Raw genomic sequence first — 14,854 nt, 5'->3', positions numbered from 1 at the left:
AATGGGCTTTCCAGCAAATTTTAAAAAAAAGTCTTTGCAAGACCCGATAATCATTGGTTTGGTTCCATACCACCATATGGGTAGCTGTAGTTCTTCAAGCTGCTCAAAAAGCCGTAACAGAAATCCCTGTTGATTCTCAATAGATGGCAGCAATGTGACAGGCTAGGAAATTAGCCTGCTCATGAGCCCTCTAATAGCCTTTTCTGCTGGTCCTGATGGTGGCAATTCTGTTGCATTTGGTGCTTTTAGGTCGAACTTTATTTCTGGCACCAGATCAACAAACACAATGCAGATTAATTTGATCCTCCTAACCGCCCAGATCAAGAAAATTTCATGGGACATGGGAGCCTATTTATAAGGCTGGTGGGTATAACATCTGTGGATTCCAGGGGAGTCTTCTCAACTGGAGTTGGGAACATCTGATCGGGGGTCAGCAAGCCGATCTTGTCTTTGGGCCAATAATATAAATGTGATTGTAAATAAACAGGAAGGGCAGTATGTTCCATTTGTTCCAGTGGCTTTCAAATTGATCTGTGCCACAGCTACCAAGTATCTGAAACATTAGGGGCCTATGCTCTGAACTGAACATCTCTACATCCTCACAGAGCTCCACACAGATTATAAACTGCTTTTTCCTGGATTATTTTCTTTTGCCATTGGTGTCAGTGTACTTTACCAGCTCTGTTCTTGGGGGAGACCATAGGGCTATTTGGATAACCTGTTTATGAAGATTTGCTTACTGTATTTGTTGCCATTTGTTTCATCCCAAGGATCTTCCAAAAACCTGAATGAACCAAGCCATGTCTACATATCTGACATGAAGCTGGTACCTCAGAGGGGTTTCCTTCCATAATTAGGCAGCCATGAATGGCGTGCAGCTGCCAATTTATAGTCAAGTGAGCCAGATTTGTAAAATAAATGATTCTCACTCTGTGTGGCTTAGACTTAATTGACATTTGAGGAGGCTCTTACATATCAAGTGTATTAAACAAAAAATGGAAAATTTGGGAGGTTTCTCCAGTCTGCTGTATTCAACAATTTCTTGTCCTTAAGTACATTCATGTAACAATGATTGCAGAGCTTTACTTTGCCGTGGGGAGGGGAATGTACTTGAAGGGTTTCCAATTGCCTTCAAATTTATAAAAGGAGAATGGAATATCAATCTGGATGGGTCATGCCCACATGTTTTGACCTGTTTGGCTTCCATAAGCTAATGTACCCTTATACAAGAAAGAAACTCCACTAATGGCTTTTGTGATTGCAAGGAGAGTTAGCAAGGTGTAGGTCTTTGTGCTGGATTAGGATAAGGTAGTTTTAAGATTTCTATTGGAATATTGGAAAGAAATTTCAACTGTTTCATCTGCTTCAGAAAATCTCTCTTCCCTAGTTTTTCTCTGTTATTAGATGTAAAATTTTCATAACATTGGTGTGCTGCTTAAATTGAAATAATTGAAAATCCACAAAACCAAGCAAATGATTGTATCTTACAAGTTGGACACATTGAATACGCCTAAGTTGAAACACAGCCCTAGCAAATGGTTAGTGGAGTTTGGACAGATATCTAGCATTTTTTTTAAAAATCCATTGGGAATATATAAAGAGCATCAATCCATTCCTTAAGTCTTGAATACATCTGTAAGACAGACCTATGGGATAACCTTAAAACATTCCTGAACGTTGTTTGGATAAATCGTAAGGATGATATATTCAAGCTGTCCTCAATGCACATATTGGATCTCTAGAAAGGTCTACATTCTTCTGCCAAAGTTGATAGAATTAGATATGTTGAGGACATGAATGAAGAAGGTATGAAAGGAATAGCAGGCTATGGAAGAGAAACACCAACCTAATAGAAATGTTAGGCCCTTAATACAAATAGGTTGATGTTTCTGGACTTGGGCAATGTTATCTTAAGACATTGTAAGGAGGAATAGAAATAAGTATATCCATACTCTAGTTATAGTCAAGGGACATGGAGTTGGTAGTGCAGAGTAGAGACTTGGGAATATTCCTTAATTCTTCACTAGATCTATCAGTGTGAAAAAAATGGAAACACAAAATAGGATGGACACATTGAGTGTGTCTAGCTTGAAATAGAGCCTTACCAATTGGCAAATATGAACGAGTTAGAGAATGGGAATTCTGTAACTACATTCTCCTAATTCAGGCTGATGGTTATTCAGCCAAACAGGCTGCAGATCAACAACTTGGAGCAAGACCATGCATGGAGCCTTCAATTAGAGCAATAATAGCAAGTAGAAAAAAGTTGCCACCTTAATGCCAAGAACCTCACCATTTTATGAAATATGTTGCCCCATTCCCTTTACAGACACTGAACTCATGGCCTCTGTTTGGAAATGTTAACTATTGGGCTAAATGCATGCTACACAGGGTAAGAGTTCTGTTGCAACACCATGATAAATCTTGTGGATTTCGACACTTGCACATGTAGCACAATTTGCTGCCCAAGTATTGTAATTTTGTGTAAAAGTCTTGAGGGGGTGCAAATACCAAATTCTAGATGATGATGATAAATGAGGGGCTGAGTGAATCCGTTAATTAAATGTTTTGTTTAGTTTTGTTACAGCAAAATGGAACGGTTCACCAAGCAATCTCTGCAATCTGGTGAAGAAAAAATATCTACGCTATTGAATCAGATTCACAACTACAGGTTTGAATCTATGTATGAGGCTATTAATGGACGTGGACAAACAACTAGGCACTGAAGAGTACTATTTGTACGATACTTTTCAGTTTGAGAATAATTGTAGAATATTAGAAAAGGATATACATTATTCACATTGAAATGTATTATATTAAGAGGCGTTCTGAAATGCGATTCAGATCTGGGGGAGGCTCTTAATAAACCAAGTTTAGTTCACTCAGTCCTGTAAAATGTGTTTTAATGGTCCTGTTTAAGTTGTGCTACAGTAAATTATTTATCAATGAGGATGTTTTAATATGCATGTTTCCTTGTATTTTTTCCTGTACAATTGATCTTTAGTCATTAAATTCAGAGAATGATGTACTAAATAGAACATTAAGATTGTTTATGTATTCATGCTGTTTAAAATGTTAGATGATTTTTGATAGAATTTATTGGTAATTTGGAAACAGTGTAAATTATCTCGACCAGAAAAAATATTGTATATGCAGATCTTGCATATACACATTGTTGAACTATTGAAAACTTCACATTTATCACTAAATCTCACATGATCATAACATCAGTGAAAATGACGAGGGCATATGGCTCATAGCTCATTCACTTAGAAGCACCTTAAAGCCCTCCCACCCTCTCATCCCCACCAGCCAGCTAGCTTTTAAATGGCTGGGCTTTTCTCCTTAAACCTAAAAGTTCATTACAAGTGTTTGGATGTAAAAACTTCCTAACACTTGTCCCAAATTTGCTTTTTACTAGTTTGAACTTGTCCCCTTGTCCTTCAGTCATATTTATCTTGAAGTGTTCCAGATTTAACTTTTCTAAACTTCACTGTCTCTACCACCTCCTAAGGTGCCCTCTGTACCACCATTCAGGGCAACAAATCCTACCTTTCTCCTTCATAACGCATTTTCTAATTCAACTCCCCAGTCAGTTTCTTAACCTCATTTTACCTTGTTTTTATATTCGTCTCAGTCCACCATGCTATCCGTATTTCATGAACAATCTCTTATTTTGGCCCTTATTGTTATGACTTTGAATACACTACCTGAAAGGGTGGTCGAAGCAGACTCAGTAGTAACTTTCGAAAGGCAATTGGATATATACTTGAAATGGAAACGTTTGCAGGGCTATGGGGAAAGAGCAGGGGAGTGGGACTAATGGCATATCTTTCAAAAAGCTGGCACAGGCAAGATAGGCTGAATGGCTTCTTTCAGTGCTGTTGATTCTATGATTATTCCCACATTGTTCTTTTTTTCTATTATTCCTTTGAACACTCTTCCTAAACATAATCCAGGCTTTTCCCCTGAAACAGTGCTGTCCAGTCCAGTTTCATTAGCTCATTCCTCAACCCTTAAAATCTGTTGCCCAAAAATTGAATATTTTTACTGTAAATTGTTAGGGAAGAGGAGGGAAGAATGCAAATTCATAAAATTAACCCTTGATATACACCTGATAGATGTAGAGCTTTTGCAACATATTAATAAATTTGGACAGTTTTTATTCAGTCTGCACATTTGACTGTTATGGAGAGTGTACATTAGCAGTCTATGTAATGCAAGTTGTATTATGACACTGACAATTCCAGCAGGTTACTTGTTGATACATTGGTATCAATTTGATTGTCTTAGCTGTTGCAGCAAGATAGGAACGTGTATGTGGAATCAAAGTTTGACCAAGATTTGTTTAGTGTTTGCATTTTCTTAAATCCTGCTGAGTACAATTTTAACCTTATGCTTATTCCTAAAAGGTTGCAGAAATTAAACACGTTTGAGGAGACAGTTGTCCATCAGCTGAAGAATCTTGAGGAAGATACACAAACTCTGAAAAACTTGGAAGAAGAAACTCTAGTTCGTGGTCATTTTATTTTTAATAATGTGTACTCTTTCTTCCCACCCACTACGTAATAAATGTCTTTTTTCTACCCAAAAACAGAACTTTTGGAAGCAGCAGTCTCTCAAATTCTCACAATTTTATGAAAATCAAGAGCAAAGGTAAGTCATGTGTGCTTGTGTTGATTTTCTGTGTATCTGTTTCTTTTTCTCTTGCCCATCTGTCTCACTATTAAAATAACAGCTTGCATTTAATGTAGTAAAACGTCCCAAGTCACTTCACAGGAGGGTAATCAAACAAACATTGACGCGAGCCAAAAGGGAGCGAAGTTAGAACAGGTGACCAAAAGCTTGGTCAAAGAGACAGATTTTAAGGAGTGTGTCTTAAAGGAGGAGAGGGAGGTGACAAGGCAGGGGGATTTAGGAGGGGAATTCCAGAGCTCTTAGCCTAGACAGCTAAAGGCATGACCATCAAAGGTGGGGCGAAGGAAGTTGGAGATGCACAAGAGGTCAGAATTGGAGGATCGCAAAGTTCCTGGAGGGTTGTAGGGCTGGAGGAGGTTAGAGATGAAGAGAATGAGGCCATGGAGTGATTTGAACACTGGTAAGAATTTTAAATTTGAGGCATTGGTGGACTGTGTAGGATTTCTTCTCTCTCGTTCAGAATACAAAAGGCTAAGGATCAAGCGAGACACTGTAGTTATTTTCTAACTTTAACAAATTTAATTTGACACAGTATTTACCAGAAAGAAAGTAGTAGTTTCTCATATTACTCAAGACAAAGGATTGATCAAGTCCATTGTTGGGAGAATGAAGGTTCCTCTCCTATGCCATTTTGTCCTGACTTCACATGCAGTTCTCCTGAAAACCCTTGAAGAATGGGATGTTTTTCCTTCAAAATTTGCTGTTGATCATACCACATATGGGTTGTTTTCCCAATTCTAACACAGAATTTCTTATCAGTTTGCAGGCCTTAGTTCTTATCTCTGCAACTGTCAGAATTGTTTGTTATTCAGATCTTGTACCTTACCAAGGCCCATTTTGCTGGCACATCTTACCTACTGACTCAGCAAAACAGCATCCTGCGAGTATTAAACAGAAATCCCATGATCCTTTTCAGGACATGTCAATGCCCTAATTTTCCAGCATTCTGCTCAAGTTGACAGTTGTATTCTTTTACCAAGTAATCAAGTGTTTCAAGTCCATTCTTTTAGTCTTTAAAAACAAGTATTAAAGGTCCATATTGAGAAGTCCAAAATCCTTTAACCGAGTGCCAGTGTAGGTCAGCGAGTGTGGGTGATGGGTGAGCGGGACTTGGGTGTAAATTAGGATCCCTCCACCCCCACCTATTATATCTGTCGTCACCTGAAAGAAATCTTCAGGTTGTCGATCACTATCTCCCTTTTCAGAAATCCATGTTGGCTGCTTCGAATTTTTTCCTCTTCATCCAGATTTTTAGTAGTTTCAACTCCAATTAAAATTCAAAAATTTTCCCACCACAGATTTTAAACTAACTGGCCAATGCTCTGGTATCAGATTTTCTAATTGACTGAAATAAAAGAAGCAACAAATGCGCTCGTGAAAATATTCCAAGCCCAAAACGCAACTAATCAAATCATGTAAAAAAAAATCCGAATTCTTTCAGCTACTTTTTTGCTAATTGAAATAAGTCAAAAATAAGGTTTATAACATAGACGTTTTTTCAGAATAACACGATTAACCTTAACTATAAAATGATCTTTTCTTTTAGTACCTTTTTATTATTTCTACCCCAGGGCCTTAGCTTCTCAAAGCCTGGCCATGAATTTGATATTTTTCCCAGAGCTATTGCTCTGTTAGTGGAGAGCAGTTACCAACTACACCTGTGCTTACAGTTCCAAGGATACTGCAGTCTGAGTATACATTATGCAGAACTTGCCATCATATAGCAGTAAGATTTTGTTATTGCTACTTTTTCTCCTCTGCCTGTAACAGTATTTTTCTCTCCTCTTCCCTCCCCCCACCCATTTTACAAAAGTTGGACAATTAATTTCAAACAGTGTTGGTAACACTTTCACTGAGTTTTTTAAAGCTTCAAATAGTTAGGTGGAATGTGTGTCTCTACTTCTTTCACCATCTTTACAAAGCTTCTCAAAAACCCATCTGGAAGAGCAGGTCTGATTAGAAAACTGCAATGGGTTCAGAAGGGAGAGGTTGTGTCTGATCAAGTCACTGAATTTTTTTGAGGCGGTTAGTCTGTGGAGCAGTGGAGGTTATCGACCTGGATTTTAGGAAGGTATTGGACATTATCTCAATCAACAATCTGATTCACAAGCGATGTGCCCTGGGGATGGATGGACAAGTATTATGTGGTTGAAAGGTAGATGGCAAAGGGTAGTGTTGCTTGGGATGAAATGTGGCCGCCAGTGGCATCCCACAGAGGTCAGTTTTGAGGCTACTACTTATAATTTTTATGAAGGATTTAGAGGATGGAATATTGTCCAAGGTGTCTAATGTAGCAGTTTGGATGCAGTGACCAATGATGCTAACTAATGTGGGATAATCCGAAGGATTAATCAAAAGGCAGAGAGGTATCAGTTGGAGTTCAGCATGATAGGTACAAAAAGTGAGACTGGATTACATATTAAATGGTAACAATCTTGAGGTAACAGAGCAGGAAAGAGATCTGGAGGATTTTGGTAGATAGGTTGTTAAAACCACATGTTCAGTGTATGCAAGTTGTCAAGGAAGCAAATAAAATGTTGGAACGTATAGGTAACAGTGAGAATTGAGTCTAAGGAGCTGATATTGAACTTGTACTGGCCTTGGTGAGGCCACACCCAGAGTACTATGTTCAGCTTTGGACTCTAGGAAAGATGTAGAATTGGGAAGAGTCCAGAGGAAGACTGAGACTGATTCCTGAACTTAGAAGATGACTTATGAGGGAAGATTGTCTACCCTTGGACTTTTCTTCTCCGGAAGAAGTGGGGGGGGGGACTTGATGGGAGTCTTAAGATTTTCATGGGTATGGAAAATTAGGATCTACCTTTTTGTGCGAAGGATTTGAGGACTAGAGAACACAACTTAAAATTAAGGGTATCAAAGGAAAATAGAAATGCAGGCAATTTTCTTTTTAGTAAGACGGTGATCGAATGTGAAGCAGATTACCAGTGGGGATGGTGGAACAGAAAATCATGGCAGGCTTTAAAAAAGACCTGGATGAATTCTTGTTTGTAAATATGATTTAGAGCTATGGGTTCAAGACCAATGGTGGACTAACTGATGGGGTGTTTGGAAGGGTAGGCCAGAGGGACCAATGGTTTTCTCAGAAAGCATTGCCATATTACTATGATATGCATAATTTTTAACTGCAGAAGACTAGCTTCACTGGAAAGAATTATAGCAAAGGACATAGTCTTGTTAGTTTCAAAAGATTGTGTTTGTCGAATCATCCAATTAAATTCCTATGCTCGCTATTTGCTAGAGGGGGTAAGGAGAACACGTGTTCACATCAAAACTATTGGCCCCACTCCTTTCTCTGGTCCTGCTAAATACCACACACCTACCTCCAACTGGTATATGATGCCTAGCATCTTGCTATGTATGCTGGGTTTTTAGAAAAGTTAATTATAACGTAATGTATATGCAATGGAGTAATGCCTGATGGTATGGGCCAGATTCTCCTCGGCGCACCATTGTTATTCAGGCACTCCAGATATTTATTGTGCCCAATGTGACTGTCCACTTCCACGGGCAAGCCCACATAGTCTGTAAATCAAAACATTACCTTATGTGCAAAGTAATTGGGAATTATTGGGCTGTAGCGTGAACAATGAATCCTTTTATCACAGTTGAAATAGTACAGATTAACACTTCAAACTCCTGATCTCTCCAACTGTTGGGCAGATAACATTTTCAGACCTGATGGGCCAGATCTCACTATAAAAATAACAGCGTTAATGACGCACGCAGTTATTAATATGCAAATTGACCAGCAAGTTCAGGGAATTAAGAGATACACAGTGAGTTACAAATCTCCTGAACTTGCTGGTCGATTTACGTCACTCTCAATGGCATCTCACCCTTAGCCACCCTATTATTTTTAAGAAACATAAAAACATAGAAAATAGGAGCAAGTGCAGGCCATTCGGCCCTTTGGGCCTATTCCGCCATTCACAATGATCATGGCTGATCGTCTAACTCAGTACCCTGTTCCTGCTTTTTCCCCATATCCCTTGATCCCTTTAGCATCAAGAAGGAGATAGATGTATTTCTTAAATACATCTAATGACTTGGCCTCCACTGCCTTCTGTGGTAGAGAATTCCACAGGTTCACCACCCTCTGAGTGAAGAAATTTCTCCTCATCTCTGTTCTAAATGGCATACGCCGTATCCTGAGACTGTGACCCCTGGTTCTGGACTCCCCAGCCATCGGGAACATCCTCCCAGCATCTAGTCTGTCTTGTCCTGTTAGAATTTTATATGTTGCGATGAGATCACCTCTCATTCTTCTGAACTCTACTGAATATAGGCCTCGTCGACCCAATCTCTCCTCATACGCCAGTCCTGCCATCCCAGGAATCAGTCTGGTAAACCTTCGTTGCACTCCCTCCATAGCAAGGATATCCTTCCTCCGATAAGGAGACCAAAACTGCACATAATACTCCAGATGTGGTCTCACCCAAGGCCCTGTATAACTGCAGTAAGACATCCCCCCCCTCCTGTACTGAAATCCTTTTGCAATGAAGGCCAACATACCATTCACCTTCCTAACTGCTTGCTGCATCAGAATGCTCGCTTTCAGCGACTGGTGTACAAGGACACCCAGGTCTCGTTGCACCTTCCCTTTTCCCAATTTATCACCATTCAGATAATCCGCCTTTCTGTTTTTACAACCAAAGTGGATAACCACATTTATCCACATTCTACTGCATCTACCATGTTCTTGCCCACTCACCCAACTTGTCTAAATCACATTGGAGCCTCTTCGCATCCTCCTCACAGCTTACATTCCACCCCAGCTTTGTGTCATCTGCAAATTTGGAAATGTTACATTTAGTTCCCTCATCCAAATCATTGATATATATTGTGAATAGCTGGGGCCCAAGCACTGATCCCTGCAGTACCCCACTAGTCACTGCCTGCCACCCGGAAAAAGACCCGTTTATTCCCGTTACTCTGTTCCCCGTTTCCCCGTTTACTCTGTTTCCTGTCTGTCAACCAATTCTCAATCCATGACAGTATATTCCCCCCAATCCCATGTGCTTTAATTTTGCACACTAACCTCTTGTGTGGGACCTTATCAAAAGCCTTCTGAAAATCCAAATACACCACATCCACTGGTTCTCCCTGATCTATTCTACTAGTTACATCCTCAAAAAACTCCAGTAGATTTGTTAAGCATGATTTCCCTTTCATAAACCCATGCTGACTTTGTCTAATCCCGTTAATGCCCTCCAAGTGTTCTGTTATCACATCTTTTATAATCGACTCTAGCATTTTCCCCACTACTGATGTCAGGCTAACTGGTCTGTAATTCCCTGTTTTTTCTCTCCCTCCTTTTTTAAATAAGAACATAAGAACATAAGAAATTGGAGCAGGAGTAGGCCAATCGGCCCCTCGAGCCTGCTCCGCCATTCAATAAGATCATGGCTGATCTGATCCCAACCACAAATCTAAAGAACACAAGAAGTCGGAGCAGGACCCGGCCACATAGCCCCTGGGCCCTCTCCGCCACCCACAGGGCATTGACCGATCCGAACTCAGCTTCATGTCCAATTTCCTGCCCGCTCCCCATAACCCCTAATTCCCTTTACTTCTAGGAAACGGTCTATTTCTGTTTTAAATTTATCTAATGATGTAGCTTCCACAGCTTCCTGGGGCAGCAAATTCCACAGACCTACCACCCTCTGAGTGAAGAAGTTTCTCCTCATCTCAGTTTTGAAAGAGCAGCCCCTTATTCTAAGATTATGCCCCCTAGTTCTAGTTTCACCCATCTTTGGGAACATCCTTACTGCATCCACCCGATCAAGACCCTTCACAATCTTATATGTTTCAATAAGATCGCCTCTCATTCTTCTGAACTCCAATGAGTAGAGTCCCAATCTACTCAACCTCTCCTCATATGTCTGCCCCCTCATCCCCGGGATTAACCGAGTGAACCTTCTTTGTACTGCCTCGAGAGCAAGTATGTCTTTTCTTAAGTATGGACACCAAAACTGTATGCAGTATTCCAGGTGCGGTCTCACCAATACCTTATATAACTGCAGCAATACCTCCTTGTTTTTATATTCTATCCCCCTAGCAATAAAAGCCAACATTCCGTTGGCTTTCTTGATCACCTGCTGCACCTGCATACCAACTTTTTGATTTTCTTGCACTAGGACCCCCAGATCCCTTTGTACTGCAGTACTTTCCAGTCTCTCGCCATTAAGAAAATAACTTGCTCTCTGATTTTTCCTGCCAAAGTGCATAACCTCACATTTTCCAATATTATATTGCATCTGCCAAATCTCCGCCCACTCACCCAGCCTGTCTATATCCCCTTGCAGGTTTTTTATGTCCTCCTCACTCTCTACTTTCCCTCCCATCTTTGTATCATCTGCAAATTTTGATATGTTGCACTCGGTCCCCTCCTCCAAATCGTTAATATAGATTGTAAAGAGTTGGGGACCCAGCACCGACCCCTGTGGAACACCACTGGTTACTGGTTGCCAGTCCGAAAATGAACCATTTATCCCAACTCTCTGCTTCCTGTTCGATAACCAATCCTCCACCCATGCCAGAATATTACCCCCAATCCCGTGATTTTTTTATCTTAAGTAATAATCTTTTATGTGGCACCTTGTCGAATGCCTTCTGGAAGTCTAAATACACTATGTCCACTGGTTCCCCTTTATCCACCCTATACGTTATATCCTCGAAGAACTCAAGCAAATTTGTCAGACATGACTTCCCCTTCATAAAGCCATGCTGACTTTGTCCTATTAAATTATGCTTATCTAAATGTTCCGTTACTGTCTCCTTAATAATAGACTCCAAAATTTTACCCACCACAGATGTTAAGCTAACTGGCCTATAATTTCCAGCCTTCTGCCTACTACCCTTTTTAAATAAGGGTGTTACGTTAGCAGTTTTCCAATCTGCTGGGACCTCTCCTGAGTCCAGGGAATTTTGGAAAACTATCACCAAAGCATCCACAATCCCTACTGCCACTTCCCTCAAGACCCTAGGATGGAAGCCATCAGATCCAGGGGATTTATCCGCCTTGAGTCCCATTAATTTACTGAGTACCAATTCCTGAGTGATTTTAATCATATTTAGCTCCTCCCCCCCCCCCCCCCTAGAGCCCCCTGTTTGTCCAGTGTTGGGATATTCTTAGTGTCCTCTACTGTAAAGACTGAAACAAAATATTTGTTCAGCATTTTTGCCATCTCCATGTTTCCCACCATTAATTTCCCGGTCTCATCCTCTAAGGGACCTATTTTTGCCTTAGCCACCCTTTTTCTTTTTATATAACTATAGAAACTCTTGCTATCTGTTTTTATATTTTTTGCTAATTTATTTTCATAATCTAACTTCCCTTTCTTAATCAATCCTTTAGTTACTTTTTGCTGTCTTTTGAAGAATTCCCAATCTTCTATCCTCCCACTAAGTTTGGCTACCTTATATGTCCTTGTTTTTAGTCGGATACTATCCTTGATTTCTTTACTTAGCCACGGATGGCTGTCATTTCTTTTACACCCTTTTTTCCTCAGTGGAATATATTTATTTTGAAAGTTGTAAAATAACTCCCTAAATGAACACCACTGCTCATGTACCGTCTTACCCTTTAATCTATTTTCCCAGTCCACTTTAATCAATTCCGCTCTCATACCATCATAGTCTCCTTTATTCAAGCTCAGTACGCTTGTTTGAGAATCAACCTTCTCGCCCTCTAATTGGATATGGAATTCAACCATGTTGTGGTCGCTCGTTCCAAGGGGATCCTTAACTAGGACATTATTAATTAATCCTGACTCATTACACAGGACCAGGTCCAAGGTTGCCTGCCCCCTTGTAGGATCAGTTACATACTGCTCAAGAAATCCATCCCTGATGCACTCAATGAACTCTTCCTCAAGGCTGCTCTGCCCAATTTGATTTGTCCAGTTAATATGATAATTAAAATCCCCCATAATTATGGCTGTTCCCTTATTACATGCCCCGACTATCTCCTGATTAATACTTCTTCCAGCAGAGTTGCAACTATTAGGAGGCCTATATACTACGCCCACTAATGTTTTTTTTCCCTTATTATTCCTTATCTCCACCCAAACTGTTTCATTATCTTGATGCTTTGTCCCAATATCATTTCTCTGTATTACAGTGATTCCTTCCTTTATTAACATAGCCACCCCACCTCCCCTTCCTTCCTGCCTGTCCTTCCTGATTGTTAAATACCCTGGCATATTTAATTCCCAGTCGTTGTCACCCTGCAGCCATGTTTCTGTAATGGCCACAAGATCATACCCATACGTAGTTATTTGTGCCGTTAACTCGTCCATTTTATTACGAATGCTACGTGCATTCAGATAAAGAACTTTCAAATCTGTTTTGTGACGCTTAGTTCCTGCTTTTTCCTTTTTTAACACTTTACCTATTACTCCATACCTTCTGTCCCTTCCTGTTACGCTTTCCTCTCTCTCCCTGCTCAGGTTCCCAACCCCCTGGGGTTACATTTGCCACCCTCCAATCTGTAGGAACTGTTCCAGAGTCTATAGAATTTTGGAAGATGATCACCACTGCATCCACTATTTCCAGGGCCACTTCCTTTAGTACTCTGGGATGTAGATTATCAGGCCCTGGGGATTTGTCAGCCTTTAGCCCCATTAATTTCCCTAGCATTATTTCTTTACTAATACTGGTTTCCTTCAGTTCCTCCCTCTAACTGGACCCTTGGTTCCCTAATATTTCTGGCAGGTTATTTGTATCTTCCTTTGTGAAGACAGAACCAAAGTACGTGTTTAATTGTTCTGCTATTTCTTTGTTCCCCATTATAATTTCCACCATTTCTGACTGTAAGAGACCTACATTTGTCTTCACTAATCTTTTTTATAGAAGCTTTTACAGTCAGTTTTTATGTTCCCTGCTAGTTTACTCTCATGTCTATTTTTCCCCTCTTAATCAATCTTTGTCCTCCTTTGCTGAATTCTGAACTGTTCCCTATCCTCAGGCTTGCTGCTTTTTCTGGCAATTTTATATGTCTCCTCTTTGGATCTAATACTATCTCTAATTTCATTTGTAAGCCACGGTTGAGCCACCTTTCCTGTTTTATTTTTGCACCAGGCAGCAATTAATAATTCTTGTAATTCCTGCACATGTTCTTTAAATATTAGCCATTGCCTATCCACCGTCATCCCTTTTAGTAAAGTTCCCCAATCTATCATAGCCAACTCGCACCTCATACTTTTGTAATTTATTTTATTTAGATTCAGGACCCTAGTTTCGCATTCAACTACTTCACTCTCCATCTTAATGAGGAATTCTATCATGTTATGGTCGCTCTTCCCTAAGGGACCCCGCACAACAAGATTGTTAATTAATCCTTTCTCATTGTACAATATCTAGTCTAGGATCACCTGTTCTCTAGTTAGTTCCTCAACATATTGGTCTAGAAAACCATCACGTACACACTCCAGGAATTCCTCCCCCATAGTATTATTGCTAATTTGGTTTGATCACATATGTAGATTAAAGTCACCCACGATTATAGCTGTACCCTTCTTGCATGCATCTCTAATTTCCTGTTTAATGTCCTTCTTACATCTCCGCTACTGTTTGGGGGCCTATAGACAACCCCGGCCAATGTTTTCTGCCCCCTGGTGTTTCTTAGCTCCACCCATACAGATTCCACATCGTGATTTTCTGAGCCGATATCCTTCCTCACTATTGCATTGATTTCCTCCTTTACTAACAACGCTACCCCACCTCCTTTCCCTTTTTGCCCGTCCTTCCTAAATATTGAATACCCCTAGATGTTCAGTTCCCATCCTTGGTCACCCTGCAGCCATGTCTCCGTAATCGCAACTATATCATAACCGTTAATATCTATCTGCACTGTTAATTCATCTACCTTATTGCGAATGCTCTGCGCATTAAGACACAATGCCTTTAGACTTGTCTTTTTAAGATTGCTAGTCATCTTAGTTTTATTTTGCACTATGGCCCTATTTGTTTTTCGCCCTTGTTTTCTCTGCCTTCCACTATTGCTTCTTCCCTGTCTGTCTTTTGTTTCTATCCTTGTTTCCCCTTCCTCTGTCTCCCTGCTCAGGTTCCCATCCCCCTGCTATTCTAGTTTAAACCTGCCACAAAAGCTCTAGCAAACACCCCCGCGAGGACA

General features: G+C 40.3%; 1 protein-coding gene across 1 annotated transcript in view; it reads left to right on the top strand.

Moving 5' to 3' along the window:
- The window catches only part of LOC137331992 (synaptonemal complex protein 2-like), an 85,274-nt gene that overhangs the window by 59,951 nt on the left and 10,469 nt on the right, over nucleotides 1-14,854 (top strand). Inside the window, exons 18-20 of the mRNA XM_067995754.1 lie at nucleotides 2,577-2,671; nucleotides 4,413-4,512; nucleotides 4,598-4,656. Coding sequence (XP_067851855.1) covers nucleotides 2,577-2,671; nucleotides 4,413-4,512; nucleotides 4,598-4,656 — 254 coding nt within the window. The remainder of the gene's footprint in view (nucleotides 1-2,576; nucleotides 2,672-4,412; nucleotides 4,513-4,597; nucleotides 4,657-14,854) is intronic.

This window comes from Heptranchias perlo, chromosome 2, assembly GCF_035084215.1.
Source record: "Heptranchias perlo isolate sHepPer1 chromosome 2, sHepPer1.hap1, whole genome shotgun sequence".
Taxonomy (NCBI): domain Eukaryota; kingdom Metazoa; phylum Chordata; class Chondrichthyes; order Hexanchiformes; family Hexanchidae; genus Heptranchias; species Heptranchias perlo.
The sequence above is the reverse complement of the archived record's forward strand: the minus strand, read 5'-3'. Positions and strand labels throughout refer to the sequence as shown.